This window comes from Pestalotiopsis fici, assembly GCF_000516985.1.
Source record: "Pestalotiopsis fici W106-1 unplaced genomic scaffold PFICI_Scf_8, whole genome shotgun sequence".
Lineage (NCBI taxonomy): Eukaryota > Fungi > Ascomycota > Sordariomycetes > Amphisphaeriales > Sporocadaceae > Pestalotiopsis > Pestalotiopsis fici.
Genome location: NW_006917098.1, coordinates 2,470,272 through 2,488,981, shown reverse-complemented (window position 1 = coordinate 2,488,981; position 18,710 = coordinate 2,470,272). Strand labels below are relative to the sequence as shown.

Genomic DNA, 18,710 nt, shown 5'->3' with positions numbered 1-18,710 from the left:
GTGTCTATGCATATCTATTATTTGTTTTCAATGTTTCTAGTGTTAATCGTCTATACCGAACACCTTGACCGTGTTACGCCATGCCGCCTCGCACACTTCTTCTACTGTGGCGCCTTTGATGCCGGCAACAATCTTACCAACTCGCTCGATACTACACGGCTCGTTCCGGCCCTTGACCATGGCACCCTCAACCCACTTCTCCTTCTTGACGGTCTTCCATCGCTCCGGCACTTCGGGCTCCTTCTTTTGAGGTTTCTTGGACTTTTGCACTTGCTTTTGGGGCTTACGCTGTTGTTGCTGTTGTGCGTCGCCATTGACACCAGCAGGGGCAGCAGCGGGAGCGGAGGAGGTCTCCACAGCGGCGGCGGCGGCAGCAGCAGCAGCAGCGGGGTCCGGGGTCGGAGCCGGCGTCGGCGGCTTGGAATCAATGAGGTACTTCCACCCTTCGTGGCTCGGCCGAACCTCGCACCACGGCCCATCCGTCTCCAGCATGAGCCGGTCGAGGTGGATCTCCTTGACCACGGCGCAGTTGTCGGCCGTTTTGAAGCTGCAGCCGTTGGTGCCAATGTACAGGCCGAGGTCCATCAGTTCGCGCATCTCGTCAATGGTGCCCGTGAAGCTGTGCACGACGCCGCCCTTTTCCAGCTTTTCGAGCTTGTCGCCAAACTTGGCCTTGAGCAGATCGACAAAGTCTCGGTGGGCAGCCCGCGAGTGGAGAAACAGGGGCAGCTGAGGCTTGATCGCCAGCACCAGGTCCAGCTGCGCTGCAAAGGAGTGCAGCTGGATCTTCTTTGAGCAGTAGTGCAGACGGTCATAATCAAGACCGAACTCGCCTAATGCAATCAGAGCATTCGGCGTCTGGCTCCGGGCATCCTCGATGAGTTTCTTCAGTTCGGCAATGATCCGCGACGTTTTCTCCAGGTCTGGCTCGTGCTCCTCCGGAATCGGCTGGGTGGGATCTGGATCGCAAGGCATGGTGTGCCCATCGGTATCCTCGTGGGCATTGGCTGTGCTGAATATCGCGCTGCTGCAGGGGTGGATTCCAGCTGTCGTGTATACTGTCCCAGGGTACTCCTTTGCAATATCCAATGCATGCCGCGAGCTCGTGAAGTCTGAGCCGGTGATGATGAGCTTGCTGCAGCCGACCTCTTGTGCTCTAGACACGACTGCGTCCAGGTCGTCTGGATGCCTTTGTGTGCCATGGTAGTTGCCCCTGAAAATGGGGTCGGCAAGGTTGATACCAATCTGTCGTCAAGCATCAGCACCGAGTTTGTTTTAGATGTGAGTTTTAAAGAATGGGGTTTAAATCCTACATCTATGTAGCGGGGATTATACATGTTGATCGCTGCACCTTCTGGAGAAGATGCATTAGTTTGGTTCTCTGATGCCATGATGGATATAGGCAATACTTGTCTCGAGAACAAGCGACCAGGCTCAACCAAATGACTGCACCTGGAGTATGTTGAGCGTGGCTTCACAAATCTGCCGAGAATCATAAGGTCTTTGACATCAAGGAGGTAATTATTTGGTACCACCACACTTCTATGACTCAGGGGACTCTAGGACTCTTCAATTTGCTCGTTGCGGCGCAGGCATCAATCAACATTTACAGCTGACTCATTTACAAGAGGCACAATATCTCTCTCCGTACATGCAACCGTGATGTTCGTCTAGGGCTGTAAGAAAAGCACGTGCTCTCGTGTTGGTGACGACAGGGATTCGAGCGGCAAGACGCGGCTCGAGCGATATGGGGCTGTCCAGAAATCGGACCTGACCAGGCAGGGACAGAAAAGAGATTGTAAAAGTAATGTCAATGTCTCGGGATACTCGGATATACGACTTTTTGGGAAGATATGGGAAAGAAACCAGCAACACTAATCTTGTTTGCCGTGTTGCGGAAGACCCGAAACGTTGGGTTTGGTTAATGGGAATCAATTAAATGCACATTTTTAGCTAGGAACAGCGCGTGACACGCGTAAAGCACTGGAGTCTTTTAAGTGCCCTAAGGATAGTGGGGCAAAAAGTTGTTGCCATGTTCGTCGTCATGGAACGAAACGCAAAAGTAATGTGCCATGAGACAAAGAGGGGGGAAAAGAAAACATCAACAGATCTGTTTTGGTTCATGCTTGATACATGTGTCTCAATTATAATTTACAGTCATACGAACGTGTTTCTTGCTGCTGTGAGCCAGACTGCAGAAGATTCGGATGGTCGTGGGGTTTGACTCGGGGCGCGAACCTGGCGGCAAAGAAAACCCATTAAAATCAATTCCCCCGCGCTGATCCACGCTAGATGCAGCTAAACGCGTCTCTGTCTGACTGACGGACACACACTGCCAGGATTTCATAACCCAGATCCCAGCCCTTAGAAATGCACTTCCTAACTGATCAATGCCCCCAGCTGATTAATTGAGTCCGGGCTCAGTTCAATATTTTTCTCTCATAGTAATAGTCCTGGCCGTACCGCGTCTCAAAAACACGCTAGTTACGTGCTGCAAGTCGCGTCTCACCCGCGACTTTATAAACTTCTACAGTCTCCGTTGCTGCACGCTATTATCTGCATCTTCCATTCACCATCATCCACGACTGATCACGACTTCTTGACACGCAGGGGCTCTCCAGTATAGCCTGTCGCGTCTTTCAATCGTGTCTTCTTCTTCTTCTCCTGACGACAGAGAGAGCCACTTTTCAATCTTTGCTTTTTCTTGTTGTCGTGGTTTCTGAGTACCACTGCATCTTCAAACCCCCCCACTGATACCCTCCCTTTCCCCGGTGTCAAGAACACCATCCGACCTTGAACATGTATGTCAAGAAGCGTGGTATGTATCTCTCTAGTCCTCGTCGTGATCAAGGCTGCAGAATCTAATTCATAAAATCTAGATGGACGCCAAGAGCGCGTTCAATTCGACAAGATCACAGCCCGTGTCTCGAGGCTATGTTACGGTCTTGATGCCGACCATGTCGACCCCGTTGCTATTACACAAAAGGTCATCTCCGGTGTCTACGGAGGTGTGACAACAGCACAGCTTGACGATCTCGTGAGTTTCAGGATCCTGACGAATCATCCATGTTGACAATCATGCTAACAAACTCTTCTCCCGACAGGCTGCCGAGACCGCCGCGTACATGACCGTCACCCACCCAGACTATGCCATTCTCGCAGCACGTATTGCTGTATCCAACCTCCACAAGCAGACCAAGAAGCAATGGTCGTCAGTTGTCAGTGATTTGTATCACTATGTCAACCCCAAGAACCAGAAGGCCTCGCCCATGATTGCCAAGGAGACATACGAATTTGTCATGAAGCACAAGGAAGAGCTGGACTCGGCCATTGTCTACGATCGAGACTTCAACTACCAATATTTTGGCTTCAAAACCCTGGAGCGATCCTACCTCTTGAAGATCAACGGCAAGATCGCCGAGAGGCCACAGCACATGATCATGCGTGTTGCTGTCGGTATCTGGGGCGATGATGTCGAGAAGGTGATTGAGACCTACAACTACATGTCTCAAAAGTTCTTCACCCACGCTTCCCCAACCCTCTTCAATGCCGGCACTCCTCAGGCCCAGCTCTCCTCGTGCTTCCTGGTGGACATGAAGGATGACAGTATTGAGGGAATCTATGACACGCTCAAGACTTGCGCCATGATTTCTAAAATGGCCGGTGGAATTGGTCTCAACGCCCACCGCATCCGCGCCACCGGATCCTACATTGCCGGAACCAACGGAACCTCCAACGGTATCGTGCCCATGCTCCGTGTCTTCAACAACACTGCCAGATATGTCGACCAGGGAGGCAACAAGCGCCCTGGTGCCTTTGCCATCTACCTCGAGCCATGGCACTCGGATGTCTTTGAGTTCCTTGACCTGCGCAAGAACCACGGAAAGGAGGAAGTCCGTGCCCGTGATTTGTTCCTTGCCCTCTGGATTCCTGATCTCTTCATGAAGCGTGTTGAGAAGAACGGTGACTGGACTCTCATGTGCCCCAACGAGTGCCCTGGTCTCGCCGACTGCTATGGCGAGGAGTTCGAGGCCCTGTACGAGAAGTACGAGGCTGAGGGCCGTGGCCGTAAGACGATCAGGGCCCAGAAGCTTTGGTATGCTATTCTCGAGGCCCAGACCGAGACTGGCAACCCCTTCATGCTCTACAAGGACCATGCCAACCGTAAGAGCAACCAGAAGAACCTCGGAACCATCCGCAGCTCCAATCTGTGCACTGAGATTATCGAGTACTCGGCGCCCGATGAGGTCGCCGTCTGCAACCTTGCGTCGCTGGCTCTGCCCGCTTTCGTCGACTACAACTCGGGCACTTACGATTTCCAGAAGCTGCACGAAGTTACTCAGGTCGTTGTCCGCAACCTGAACAAGATCATTGATGTGAACCACTACCCCGTTCAGGAGGCTCGCAACAGCAACATGCGCCACCGCCCCATTGGTGTTGGTGTCCAGGGTCTTGCCGACGCATTCCTGGCTCTCCGCATGCCCTTTGAGTCGCCCGAGGCAAGGCAGCTCAACACGCAGATCTTTGAGACCATCTACCACGCCGCCCTCACTGCCTCGATGAACATTGCCAAGGAGCAGGGCCCCTACTCCACCTACGAGGGTTCGCCTGTCTCCCAAGGCATCCTTCAGTATGACATGTGGAAGGATGTTACCCCCACTGATCTCTGGGACTGGGAAAGCCTCAAGGCCCAGATCAAGCAACATGGTGTCCGCAACAGTTTGCTGTTGGCTCCCATGCCTACTGCATCTACCTCGCAGATTCTGGGCAACAACGAGTGCTTCGAGCCTTACACCTCCAACATCTACTCCCGTCGTGTGTTGGCTGGTGAATTCCAGGTTGTCAACCCCTGGTTGCTCAAGGATCTCGTTGAGCTCGGACTGTGGTCTGACAGCATGAAGAACCGCATCATTGCTGAGTCGGGCTCCATTCAGAACATTCCCAGCATCCCTGCTGACATCAAGGCTCTGTACAAGACCGTCTGGGAAATCTCTCAGCGTACTGTCGTCCAAATGGCGGCCGACCGTGGTGCCTTCATTGACCAGTCCCAGTCTCTCAACATTCACATGCGTGAGCCCACCATGGGTAAGATCACTTCCATGCACTTTGCTGGCTGGAAGCTTGGTCTCAAGACTGGAATGTACTACCTGAGAACTCAGGCTGCCGCCGCCCCTATCCAGTTCACTGTGGACCAGGAAGCTCTCAAGGTTCAGGAGAGTCAGGCCATGAAGCCCGCTGCTCTGAAGAAGCGTGTTGCCCCCGCCGGCAGCTACTCGTCCTCGGCAGCAGCAGCTGTTCCCCGGCCCATGTACCGTGAGAACTCCAACACAAACCTCACGGCCAGCAGCCCCCATGGTGTTCCTACACCCAGCACCACCCCACCTCCCACGGCCAAGGTTGCTCCCTCCCCCATGAAGCAAGTGCCTTTCAAGGCCGACCAGGATGAGGGCGAGAGCCCCAAGGCCCTGCCTACTGAGCCGGTCGAGACTCCCAATAAGATTGAGGAGCTCCCGGACCCGGCTGTCGAGACCAAGCAGACACCGTCGCAGTCAGAGGACTCTGACAAGGTCAGCAAGGAGCGCGAATTCGATATCTACAATGAGGCCGTCTTGGCTTGTAAGTCGCCCATTTTACTTTTATTTCCCCCCATGTTTAGACCAACCTACTCACAATTGATTGCAGGCAGCATTGAGAACCCCGAATCCTGCCTCATGTGCAGTGGTTAAGGTGTTTTCTTGACTCGAAGGTTCTGATTAAGTGATGATGATGACACGAGCTGGGCCTGATGATGGTTATAATATGATGGGGGGCTCTTGATATTACTATCTTATACCTGTTGCTCACGGGTAATATCAAGCAGGAATACCGCCGACATACAGTGGTAGGGAACTGCAAACATGTATTATGGGAACGATTTGGTTTTTTTTTGGTTTTTTTTTGCGGCACTAAAGGGCGCACATCGGTTCTGTCTTGTTTCGATACATATTTTTCCTGCATATTACAGTTCTCATCAACCCTGCAAACAGTTTACCCTGTATTGAGAGGGCGAGAGCAAATAAAAAATATTTTTGATAAAAGAACACATCATCTTCTAGTCACGGTTTCAATGGACCTGTTACCTTGGCTAGACAGGCATTGGCCGCAAAGCAGCAATCTCATGGAGGCTTTACATCCATCCTTGCAATCTTCGGTGATTTCGCCCCTCTCATATCCTCTCGTGTACGACGGGCAACGTCGAGTGTTAACGGCACAGACTAATTACATTATTGTAGACACGTCTGGTCGGTTTGCCTCAACGGGTCGCCAATATACGCAACATTTCCTTGCAATACCAGAGATGTTTGTTTGACAAAGCATGGACAATCACAAAGACACATAAGTAGCGTATGAGAAAATACACTATGTATTAATTACCTAAAATGGCAAAAGCCAACTCCATTGCCCCTGGGAATGGGTATCTCAATGCAGCATTAGTGGTCAACTATGACCTCCCTTCATTTTATACATGATCCATTACGTCGTGACAGCCGGTAAAAAAAAAACTTGAAACTTGTTTTTTTCTTTAAGAGAGCATCGACCCTCCAGTTTGTTCACACCCAGGTTAGATCATCAGGGCGAGACCCATACCGGCAGCGGCGATGAGACCAACTGGGCCGACAGTCTGCTGAGCAGCGAAACCCGAAGAGCTGCTGCTGCTGGCAGAGCCCTCACCAGTCTGGGTCGAGGTGCTCGTGGACAGGGTGGTGCCAGTGTGGGTCGAGGTGGCAGTCAAGGTAGTGCTCTCGTTGGAAACAGTGTTGACATCAGTTCCAGTGGTGGTGCCAGTGCTAGTGGACTCGACCTCGCTGGCAGAAACAGTCGATACGGCGATAGAGGTGACGGAACCAGCGCTGTCAGTGGACTCGGAGAAGACAGTAGAAACAGCGCTGCCAGCGGCTGAGGCATCAGAGGTGATGGTCGAGACAGCTACGGAGGTGACAGATCCAGCGCTGTCAGTAGACTCGGAGAAGACAGTCGAGACAGCAGCGGCAGCCTCAGAGAAGACGGTCGAGACGGCAATGGAGGTCACGGAGCCAGCACTGTCAGTCGACTCGCTGAAGACAGTGGAGACGGCAGAGCTAGCAGCACTGGCAGCACTGGTAGCATCAGTGCCAGAAGCAGTAGTAGAATCAGCTCCCTGCAATAAAGAGTCAGCAAAGTCATCGATTACGTTAAATAATGATGATATCTTACAGTGGTAGCGGCACCGGCGTCGGCGACGACAGTGGTCGTAGCGGAAACGGTGGCAGGCTGTGAAATGGATGATTAGTATCAAGGTCAAGCAAGATTGCCTAGCAGATACTCACCAGAGTGCTGTCAACAGAGATACCGGAGACAGCGATACCAGCATTGGCACAGTAGTTGACTCCAACCTGCTTGACGAGATCGGCCTCGCTGGAGCTCGAGCAAGCCTGGTCTGCACAGTCTCTAACTCCGTACAGGAAGTTGACGTTGGAGCAGAGGCACTGAAGATCCGAGGCGCTGCAGTTGAACTCGCTGCCGGACTTTGCAAGCATATTTGTGATACAAGTGATCTGAAAAGAGAGCTTGTCAGTTTCCACGGTTTCCAAAATGAGCTGGATGTATGAGTTGATACCACAGCGTCAGATCGTGACCACAGCAGTGGTCCGACGCGACTCCAAGTATCAAATCAAAACCAATTGGGAAGCCAAATACTTACACCACACTGGGGGAAACCGTTAGGGAAGTCGGTCTGAGCAGCAGCCAGGACAGCAGCCGAGGCGCCGAGGAGGATGGTAGAAGTCTTCATCTTGATGGATTGATTTGGTGTAGGTTGGACCTGATTGTCTGCAAGAAAATGTAAGAAGTCTGAGTTTTGAACGAATATGATGCTCAAAAAAGCGTGCAAAAATGTGACGATGCGCGGAAAGGCGTGTCTTGCGTGTCTTGTTTATGTGTTGATGTTTGCTGGTGTGATTTGTGAATGAGATGTGTTTCTGCTGTAGTGGGTTGTTTGTTTGTTGTATGGAAAAAGGACAAACGGGGGTTTGCTTGGTCGGACTGGAGGGGAAGGGGGAAAGTATTTCTTTCAGTTTGCTAGGCTTGTGCTGCCCAATTGCTGGGAATTGACACCGGGGAAGGCTCAATCAGAGGCAATTGGTTTCGTGTTGCAACTCGGAAAGAGCGTCCGACTTGTCGTGCACCAGACCAGGCAATAACGAGTGTTGCGGAAGGTATCATGTATAGAATAATGATGGGGACGAGTCCTCGGCGTGGGGCACAGGCGGCAGCGGTTGGAAAAAGGTAGGGGGATCCGGGCGGTTAGGCGAGGTTTATACTACCTCCTCCGCCCACCTATCAAACCCAATTCATTCCAAGGACACAATGGAAAGAACGAAACGACGCCATGACAACAGGGCAGCTGACAGGACTGAAGGCTCTTCCTCTCGACGACTTGTTTCACTTACCGAAGAGTAGATGATTAGATGCAACGGCTAAGATTGATCTTGTGGAATTGACACGGGTTGTTTGAGATGAAGGCTTGAAGAAGGAGAAAGGGGAGGAGGATTGGTGTAAGTTGTATGCTGCAGTAGATCAAATCAGACAAGACACAAACCTATCTTGGGAGGACAGCCGGGACTCATTAAATATGAGAGATTTGGCTAAAGAGGCAGACAGACAGACGGACGATGAGAGGATACCTGGGAACGGGTGGAACTAGTTAGACCCAAAGGCTTGCTACTGCTATCTGCTGTGGCTAGGTTTCTGTGAATCCGTGTCATACATGGAAATCTCCCCCAGAGCCCTGGTTAAGCAGGCCTTGTTTGACGATGTGATCGGGCCAGTATTTTTTTTTTCCTCTTCCCTTCCCTTCTGTGCTATGCTCTAGTCGGACCATTCGACTGGTTACCTGCGTTACCCATGGCAGGTACTTAGTTAGTTGTCCATGCAGGTGCCAACCTCCTCCGCTCTCCCTCCCCTTGGCAAAACTTGGATAGAACGTCGATTAGCTGCACCTCTATTAGCTAAGGCACTGCCTGTTCCTTGTTTCTCGGCACACCAGGAATTGAGCTAAGCCAGGGCCTGGCCCGCCCCGCCAGCCGACTATGCCAGCGCATGTCTATGAGTGAGCTCATCGCTGCAAATCGTTTGTGGGGGAGCTGGAGATCGAGCATTTCTCTTGGCAATCTGCTATCTAACCGGCGCTGGGTTAGTCTACCTAGTCAAAGTACCAGAGTTCCCAAAGGCCCTGTTTATTTGGCCATGATATCAACAAGAGTCTGCAATCTCAAAGGAATATTCTTCGCTTGTGCCGAATTCCCTGGCCTGGCAGCAATGACCAACCGACCACCTCCCACGTGCAGCATCAGAACCACGGTATTCGGCATGGTCATTATTCACTGCAGCCAAGCAATGGTTGACGGTTCTAGTTGCTACTTTCTGTGACCATTCAGCAATTCTTTTTCCGAGTTCGTACCTACTGCAACAACATACACAATTGATTCACAATGCCTTTCCACGTTTCAATTGAATTGTGAGAGCATTTATTTACTCATTCCTCTGGGGAAATGTTCAGAAAGGGGCCGAGAGAAGATAATTAGATACCACGACGGAAAGCTCAGTCATTTCCAAGTAACAACCAACCACCTCCAGTAGAATGCATTGCCGATGGGCTCATAATACACAGCGCGGGCAAGCACCTGTCGTGAAATATGAATGCCGTGGTCTTTCTCGCACTTTGGTTAGGCTACTAGCCGCTCTGTGCCACCTATTACATCACAAGCCCAAGGAGTTACACTTTACTTCATTTCCTAGCCGACCTCTCGGGTAGTCCGCTTACCAGTGCGCACCTAGACAACAAGTCTCTACCGCCACTTCCAGGCAGGCTCTTCTTGCTCCAAGAACATGAAGGTAGAGTCTAGAGTCCTACACACTAACACTACTACTGTACGCGGAGGCTGCTCGCTAGCACAATTACCGCGGCGGTACTGTTTAGGTCGATGTTGTTTCACAGGCCTCCGGAGGGGCAGTGAATACATTACCTACCCTCAGCTGAGAGTAAGTCAGGTCAGCGCGCCACTGGACCGGGCCCTGATAGCGCGCTGTCAACTATACTAGATGCATGCTGAAAGCAACGCGGATCGCTGGGCTACGAACAACGACAACCGACTATTGACTCTCCATGACCACATCTCTCGCCGACAAAATGCACAGTCGATCTGTAGCATATGGCGAACTCAAAGCCTTGCATCAGAACGGAATCCGATCGTTGGGTCTTGATCGTTTTTGTCAGTCCGTGCTGAGACGGACCCCGCCAAAAAAAAAAGAAAAAAAAGAAAAAGAAAAAGGCACATTTGGCAAAGAGAGCTTCATGGCAGCGAAAAGCAGGAATTGGGCAACAACAATGACATGCCAAACATGTAACATCATGCTTCGTTCCTGTAGGTGCATTTGCTTGATTACATAGTACAGGCAAGGTACCCACCCTGCCTGTCCCCATGTCGTACGGTCCAGAATCCACACAAGGGTATTTTCCGCAGCCTAGTAGTATACTACCGCATCAGCCCATGAGGCGCAACGACGATATTCAACAGCGCCAACATTCACATCAAGGCTCTGATTGTACTCTCATCTTCCAGTATGACATCTAGTTCTTCATATCCTGGCGTATACGATGCAAAGAACAGATGGCTGATGGCTGGGGCTCTGTGATGTTCCATGGACGGTACTCGAAGAAAACAGGTAACCAAGCCATTCAATTGTCCAGGGCCGGTCTCTGGTTAAAGTTTGATTAGGACGGCAAGGCGATAGAGTCGATGCCAATTGACTGTCGAGAGTTTCAGATTCAGGCCAAGCTACCAAGCGCCACAACTTGGGCAAATACTACCTACCTATCTGCCAACCTCCAGGCCAAGTTGCCAGGGGCCAAGGGGCCTGTCAGATTTTCAGATTTCCGCATTGGATGTTCTGCGCGCCTGCGCGCGCCTGTGGATCTATTATCGATCTGACCAACAAGAGCGCGCGTACCAAATTTTCTTGTCCAGTCCTGGCCATTACCTCGATGCGATATCATCCAGAGTATCTCGGCAGCACGAACAACAAAAGGTTTGCTCAAGTCATGAGCAAAGCTCTTCCCAAATACAATACATGTGGCTCGGAATATCCATGCAAACAGAGCTCATCGCAGCATCGTCAAATTGATGTCATACCGACACCGATTCTTTTCTTTCATGATCGGACAGGCGACAGCAGGCATTGCTATGACCAGCGAATGATCCGACTTCCGGTTCCATTCTCCAACTTTCGACCCACCAAAAGGATTCGCCGGTTCTGGCTCCACTTGTCCGCCGACTCGGGATCCTCAGCGGAATTTATGAGCTCAAGCCTGTGCTTGATACTAAGGGACGTGATATCTCACGATGATTGATAACAGCTGCAGATTCTTGACAGTTCGTAGCTCCAATAGCTTCGCAACGGGCATGTCGATCGTAGCCTCGGCCTCTGAACGGGCCCCAGCCCAGCTGAAAAAGTCTTTCTCCAAGCATCTCTTGTCTACCGATCGGTTCCCTCTCTCTCAACGATGCCTTTCAAGCTTAACCAGTAGCGTCAGTGGTAGCTTGGTGCATAGTCACAGAAGCTCAGCGAATCGGCACCCTTCGCCGACTGGAGGTGACGACACGGCCCCCACAGGCCAAAATAAGGTTGCATCAGTAGACTGGGTGAATCTCAGCGTTGATGGTTTTGTTGCCGGGCAACTTTGTGATACCTGCTGCTCAATGGCTTCACCCCTGAGGGCAATTCACACCAACTCCCGAGACATTCTCTTGTCACCGCTTCAGACAATCTATGAGATCAAGTTTACATGTCAGACAGCTTGTAGCTCAGCTTGACGATCCTGTCTAGAATCAACTGGCTTTTCTTTGAAAGTACGTGTCTTGCCAGTTTTTGGCCCCACGATATACCCACGCTCCGACAGAATGGAAAGAAAGGTATAGCACTTTTCAGAAATCATGTTTCTCTGCAAGTCAAAGGAATGGAAGAAAGCAGCAATACTTGCCCTAAGTCAGCGCATGGTACAGGAGGAACACAGCACGATAAATTATCTAATTACACACCTTTGGCCCAAAGACAATCAACCCATCGTGCATGCCTAATACTCGAGAGGCATTCTCCTCGCCGCATCACGTCCTCCAACTGTGGCGCTATGTCCGACAAGCCCTACCATGATCAATCGAGTACAAGAAATCTGGACTGTTGTGTTTGTGCATTCAGTCCACAACCACGCAATTGTGTACGGCCAGCAAAGGACCCAGGAAATGAAACGCACACTCTTGTAGACGGTCAGCAGACAGGGGCCTTCCATAACAGCAATGAGGCTTTCAGTGACAAGAATCACCCAGGAGTAAGCCGAGGGTCGTTACAGCTGGGGGAATGGCAATCTTGAAGCAAATGCAGCCTCCAATTGGGAGGGTGACCTTTTGCAGACCGACTTCTGCCCGTTTCCGAACAATTTCCTCAACATGCAACATCGTGGCCCAGTCACTTACATATACGAGTTGTGTACGCGCAAGGTGAAACGACAAGCACGCGCCAAAAATCTCCCCACGTGCAACATTCCCGCCTGCAGGGGAAAGTTTGATTTGTTACCGTACGCCATGCTGCGTATACTTACATTACTTGATTGAGAGTTTCGGATCTGCCCGCGGCTGTTGCAAAGAGAGAGAGGGACAAAAACCAATGGGCTGTGGCTTTTCTTTCGTGTCACTTACACTCACCCCTCTTTCTAAACCACACGTGTAATTTGTGCTTGTGGCTGTTCCTCATCTTTCTCGGCTGTATTCGACTGTTTTCAGTCTTTGGTGCAAGTATCGAAAAAGTTTTACACGCCGGAAAAATGAGTCCATGCTATTTGACCGGGAAAAACTCCCTTAGCTCATCAGCCTCTCTCTAATGACGTTATGTCTCAAAGCATTGGGACGTTTTCTTTCCGTTCTTTTTCCTTTTTTTTTTTCCCCCTTCTGCACAAGCTCGACAAGCAGCTGAAAGTGCCGGCACTATTGGTGATGCCGCTGCCACACTATTGGCACACTAGCGAGCGACGACGTTGTGCTTTGGTGTCAATTCTGTTCTGGCGGTTGTAACCAGGCATCAAAAGTACGAATTAAATTTTTTTATATCTCGACGAAAAAAAAATATTTTCCGACGCTGGACAATTCCAGTGGGGGTTCATTTTTATTTCATTCTCCATGATGAAGTAATTCAAAAACAAAACGTTATCTTCGGCTGACCCGGAATACGGTGAGGACTAAAACCATGACGATGGTGATATTTGGATCTTCATCAAGACGCCCTGGAGCAGTTTAGTTCTTCTGAAGTTTCAATTCTCCCAAGAATATTCATGACTGAGCAAAGCTGTCAAGTATGCCAATGGATACGAGAAAGACATGGCGTTTCTTCGTCGGCTTCTAAGCGTTTTTGTTCTTCCTTTTTCTTCCATCGCTCGTAGTGACACCATATATATCACACTCGGTCCAAAGAGCGTCATTCACAACAAAACTCCAACATGTAGGACGCGAGGCTCGATCAAACGCTACAGGTTAAAGGAAAGGCCCATCAAGGGATGCCGACGGGACCATACAATTTGGCTAGCTTTGCGCACATTCCTCCCATCAAGTCAATATCATCATAATTACACGTACTGGTTTATCATTCCGTAACCTTTGCTCTCAAAGAGACGCTGACGGTCATCCACGAGAGACTCATGATGATCGCTCCCCCCCAGATGTACCTGGGAGAGAGATGCCGCTCTAGATGATTGATATACACTTGGGCCACTGACGAGTCCTCGAGCCGGAACGTGACCTAGATAATGATCGTGCAGAGCGAAAAGCGAGGATTGAGGCTATCACTTGTCAAGGATATGTCATACACCCGCCAAGGCATTGTCTACGTACCACTCTGTCAATATGACCCCTCAGCATGAATACACGGCGAATGAGGGAGTATTTTGAAAATCGATAAGCTATAGAGAGAGCTAGAATGCATGTGAATTGTACTCTGATGGCCGACCCTGGGCTAAATATCTTGAAGATTGGGACTCTTGAAGAGTGTTTTCTACCAAATGTAGATTCAATCTTAATTATAAACACTGCATCAGTCTCGCCTACCCATGAGGTGAGTAAAGACAATTCATCTCCACGTTTGATAAGCGAGGAGATTGGACTCTATGTTGCGTCACAATATGCAACGAGACAGATTCTCGGCTTCATTCCAGCGCCATTGCATATTCTTCGCATTCAATGTCCAGGGTCAATAGATCGTCTCTTCTTTTGGAATAAAAATAAAATGGTAGCCCATCGATTCAAATCACCTATACACAAAAACCAATTATATTCGTACGGACACGAGTGTCCATCCCTACACGAGCCAGATACCTTTTTGTTATATCATGGGCAACATGTTTCTTCCTCCACTCAGAAAAGCCGATTCAACATTCATGAGACGAGGAATGGGATGACCCGCATCTCAGAACATGGAATTCTTTCTTTCCACCAATCTCAATCTGTACTCTCCACAAGAAGAGGTAGAAGTAGAATGGTTTGCCTGAGATTTGGTCGTTAACAGCCGTTATTGGCCCGAGACATTAGTAGAATCTGTCCAAGACTTTTAGATTTCGACATTTGAGAGTAAGCAGTTGTGAAACATGACACTCTTTTTTCATCTCGTGAAACCATAAGTTGGGTAAAGCCTGGAATCATGGACAGTTGTCATTCCACGCCTCTACCCATATCCAAGAGATACCCGCCGTTACGCCAGAGTTATCTGAGCTCTACAAAAACAAATAACCACTGCCTATGAGTCCTGATTGCTTTCCAAGGCCCCCTTCCCGCCTTTTTTTCTGATTACTTTCGCCTGTTTGTGAGGTACTGCCCATATATATGTACCTAGAAGACGATCCATGGCCCGCAACGCGTTTCTCGTATACACGCATATGAACAAAACAGTAATATAAGATCTGTCTGTACCTTACGCCTTTTTTGTTTGTTTCGATGTGGCCTCCGACCCATGTGAAACCGTCCCGTCTAGACCTTTTTTTTTTAACAGTGGGAAATCTCCAAGCAGAAATAGCGAGCGACTCGGAGCCGAACACTGAGCGCCGTCGTGTTGATGCAAATCTTCCATACCAAAGCGGTGATTTTTCAATTGTCCAGCTCTAAAGAGCCTATTTCTGCCCCTGGTCTTATTTAAATACCCCGGTATGCGATGACGTTGATCCGACACCTCTTTCTCTAGAACGTGAGAAAATCGACCCACGTGTTTGTTCTTAATAAAGGTGGTGGGCCATCCGACTTGCGTACGAGTGAGACATGACAGACGTCCCCTGTCGACCGCATGCTCACCACTGTTGCTGTCGGGGAGCGCGAGCAGGCTCTCATTGATTTGCTTCGGAGCTCTTCTTCAGCTTATATGTCCCACGTAGCTGAGGAAAGGTTCGATCAAACTGGTCGCCAAGCGTCCAGTTGTCCAGCCTCTTCATGTGTGTCTCAAAGACGGGATTTATCAGCAGCTCCCCGTCGGGATTCTCAATAAGCACGTCTGTTTCCTCGTACGGCCAATTCAACGACAAGGTATTTGTAAAGGGAACGAAGAAATCGTCAAAGGGAAACTCGACCTGCGCTGCGGGAGCATATCGAAACGACTTTGCTATCTCCTCTCGCATCTCGGTGAATGGGAGATGGTCAACCCAAGCCGGGTGCTGCACTGCAATTTGAGAATGCGTTGGTATACACCAAGTCGGCAGACGGTCAAAGTTCTCCCGCGTGGGTGATATCTGCCACCTCATGATTAGGAACATGACATAGAGTACAGCTACCTTCTCGGGTAATTTGCTAATGCCCGGGAAGGCGCGGAGAATATCTGTAAAGACTTGCGATACAGGATGTGACTGCTGGCTCTGTTGGGGATTGAGCAGCGACTTGACACTAGGATATCGCGGCCCTACAAGCTCCTGGGTTGGAACACCTTCGGCTGCCAGCTGTCTTCGCTCCTTGAGAAAGTCGAGAAGAAGACTGTCCAGTGGACATGTCGGACCGCAATTGTTGATGGGCGCCTGGACGCCAATCCAAGAATCATTGCCTTGAGCGGACGGCAGGCCGGTTTGCCCGGAAGCAAAGGTGGCATGATGCTGTGTACTATGAGGCAAGGAACCGGAGCTTTGATTGTAGCTCTCAGAGCGTTGGCCGGCCTGGGCGAAGCCATTCCAGTCATGCTTCAGTGGCATGTGCGGGTACCCAGGCGCATCCTGAGCACCGCCATCTCCTGCCTGCATTCGACTTCCAGGCATGGTCAATCCATCGAGGAGGAAATTGAGCTTGAGCTGCTCGCCTCCGGGACCAAGATCCAAAGCATGCAGGGAATTATGCCGTTGCTGAGTGATCATTCTGGCTTGGTCAAAGTGCGGACTCGTCTGAGTCGATGAGCCGGCACTCTGCGGCGCTGGGTGCTGCCATGTCGTTGTTGCTGCCGAGTTTGGCGAAGCTGCGCTGGGTGGCGTTGAGGCAGCGCCAGTCCCTGTACTGACCGGCCCAGTGGCAGAGGGCTGGGCTGGTAGAAATGAAGGCCCCGGAGAAGCATATACGCCCTGCTGAGAGCCAAGGATGGGCTGTATCAAGGACATTATTGACGCCATCCTATTCTTGACATCGAGAAGCTCCTGCTCGACAGCTTCCTTCTTCCTGAGCACAGCCTGGAGCTCCTGGTAAGGTTGCTGAGACGTCAATTCCGTGATCTTGTTCTCCAGGTTCTCGATGGTGTGCTTAGTACGCTCGCGAATAGCTCGCTGAGCTTCTCGGTCTGAGGAGAGCGTCGAGTGTCAGCTTTCACAGTTTCTCCTCGCGTTCTTCTCGATTTGTGGGAACTGAAGAGTAATTGCGTCCCGCCAAGAAAGGCGGCTGCAAAGCACCAGTTGGGTGCTGCGGCAACAAGTCCACCTTGGCGAAGACGAGTACGCAAGAACAAGCAAAAGGAACGACAACCACGGGGTTCAACGTACCATTGGCGCGCTTCTTGGCCAATTGCTCTGGAGTCAGGTTGGCGACTCCCCTCGAGCCGGGACCTCCCTTGCGCTTCTTGGTGCGCTGGTCCTCGGGGGCAGCACCATCGTCCGGTGAGGCCTGGGACTCGGCGGGAGAGTCGGCGACATCGTGGCTTACGGACAGGCCCCGGGCGTGCGAGTGGGTACGACCGGGGGCGGAAGAGGGGAGAATGGGATCGGAAGTGGATGCCGAAGCGTTGGTATTGTGACTACTACTATTATCGGGATGATGGGTCGTGGCCGCCGTGGCCGTGGCCGTGGCAGCTGCTGCGGCGGTGTTATGATTGCTGCTGCTGCTGCCGGCGGAGGTGTTGGTCGCCGTCTTTCTGGCAGGGCCCATGGTTTATGTAGAGAGGACGATGCATAATCTCATCATCCTATAAGTTCAGGGGTAGGTCGCATTAATGTTCATGTAATGTAAGGTAATGCAAGAAGGGGAAAAACAAAAACACAAAAGTGGTGTGTTGTGCTGCTGCTGCTGCTGCACAGTAACGGCAGATCAGTCGGCAAGGTACGTATGGTAAATGTTGTAGTGGATGGTGGTGTTGAAGGACGAATGCGGTTGCGATTCGCACCACTCACTCAATCGCCCACCTACTCGGCTACCAAGAGAAAGGCTAGCCCAGCTTCTTTCCTTCTTCTGCTTCTGGGAGCCTTCGAGGGCTATTTTCTGCCGAACAGGTCCAGGTCCAAGTCAAGGGTAGACCGCCCACATTCGGGAAATAGGTCTAGACAGCTCGAGGTAGGTGCTGTAGCTGGGCTGGCTTGCTAGACACTTGACCGCCCACGGCCAAGGTTGTTTTCGATCGATTGCCTTTTGTCCGTGGGGGCGCGCCAGGTAAGAGACCCGAAGAGAGAAAAAAAAAAATTAGAACTCCCTAGGGCTGAGCGAATTCGGGGCAGAATAGGTGGGCAAGGCGCAAAAGTTGAGCTCACCTGAGACTCGACCCGTCCTCATCAGGTACCTTATTCTCTTCTCTTTCCACGAGCTTCAATGCCAAGTCACAGACAATCCGTGTCGGTATGTTAGGTAGCTGGGCAAAGGTCAAGTCCAGTCTGCTGCACATGTCTCTCAAGCTGGGGCTCCGCCCCCAGCTTCTTTCGTCCGCTTCAATTGGCTTTTTTTTTTAGGCTCCATGTGCCGGAAGCTTTCTTCCCTTCCCAAAGCACTTGAAATACCCACAAGGCCACAGCTTGAATTGGCGGCCCCCACAATCCCTTCTCTGCCCCTGTTGGCTGCACCTCTCGAGCTACTACAACCATCTAACATAGGTACTACATTACTTAACTGCTTGTCATAGCTCATGGGTTGCTGCCGAGGAAGCTGAGACGAACCGAGCAGCCTCGAGTCATTTACAAAGCTATATTATACCTAGGACCCTGCTATTACGTCGAGTCCTACGACCTACTTTGCGACAACTTGATGGCCTATCTTTTCTTCATCAATCCGTGCCGAGTTTTGCCGTGGGAAGGATTGGCACGTGTATATCGTATACATTGCGGAATACACTCAAAATCGCCATTGTATTACCAGAGTAGTGGCAGCAAATAAAACAATATTGTTGTGTCATTTATTCCTTCTATTGGCGTTCGCGATTCGCCTTCTTTCAGCCAA

The 18,710-nt window shown here is 50.7% G+C and overlaps 4 protein-coding genes across 4 annotated transcripts; 1 reads left to right on the top strand and 3 right to left on the bottom strand.

Moving 5' to 3' along the window:
* Positions 1–42: 42 nt before the first annotated feature.
* Positions 43–1,391, bottom strand: PFICI_11421 (uncharacterized protein; the record flags this gene model as incomplete). Its single annotated transcript, XM_007840002.1, has 2 exons — positions 43–1,245; positions 1,314–1,391. 2 exons carry the CDS (start codon positions 1,389–1,391, stop codon positions 43–45), a joined length of 1,281 nt encoding a protein of 426 aa, XP_007838193.1.
* A 1,408-nt stretch (positions 1,392–2,799) lies between these two features.
* On the top strand, positions 2,800–5,726 carry PFICI_11420 (Ribonucleoside-diphosphate reductase large chain; the record flags this gene model as incomplete). Its single annotated transcript, XM_007840001.1, has 4 exons — positions 2,800–2,818; positions 2,880–3,037; positions 3,105–5,616; positions 5,683–5,726. The coding sequence occupies 4 exons, from the start codon at positions 2,800–2,802 to the stop codon at positions 5,724–5,726; spliced, it is 2,733 nt and encodes a 910-aa protein (XP_007838192.1).
* Positions 5,727–6,601: 875 nt separating this feature from the next.
* Positions 6,602–7,810, bottom strand: PFICI_11419 (uncharacterized protein; the record flags this gene model as incomplete). The annotated part of the gene is made up of 4 exons (XM_007840000.1): positions 6,602–7,177; positions 7,234–7,290; positions 7,347–7,616; positions 7,721–7,810. 4 exons carry the CDS (start codon positions 7,808–7,810, stop codon positions 6,602–6,604), a joined length of 993 nt encoding a protein of 330 aa, XP_007838191.1.
* A 7,623-nt stretch (positions 7,811–15,433) lies between these two features.
* On the bottom strand, positions 15,434–17,435 carry PFICI_11418 (uncharacterized protein; the record flags this gene model as incomplete). The annotated part of the gene is made up of 2 exons (XM_007839999.1): positions 15,434–16,854; positions 17,054–17,435. The coding sequence occupies 2 exons, from the start codon at positions 17,433–17,435 to the stop codon at positions 15,434–15,436; spliced, it is 1,803 nt and encodes a 600-aa protein (XP_007838190.1).
* Between the last annotated feature and the right edge of the window lie 1,275 nt (positions 17,436–18,710).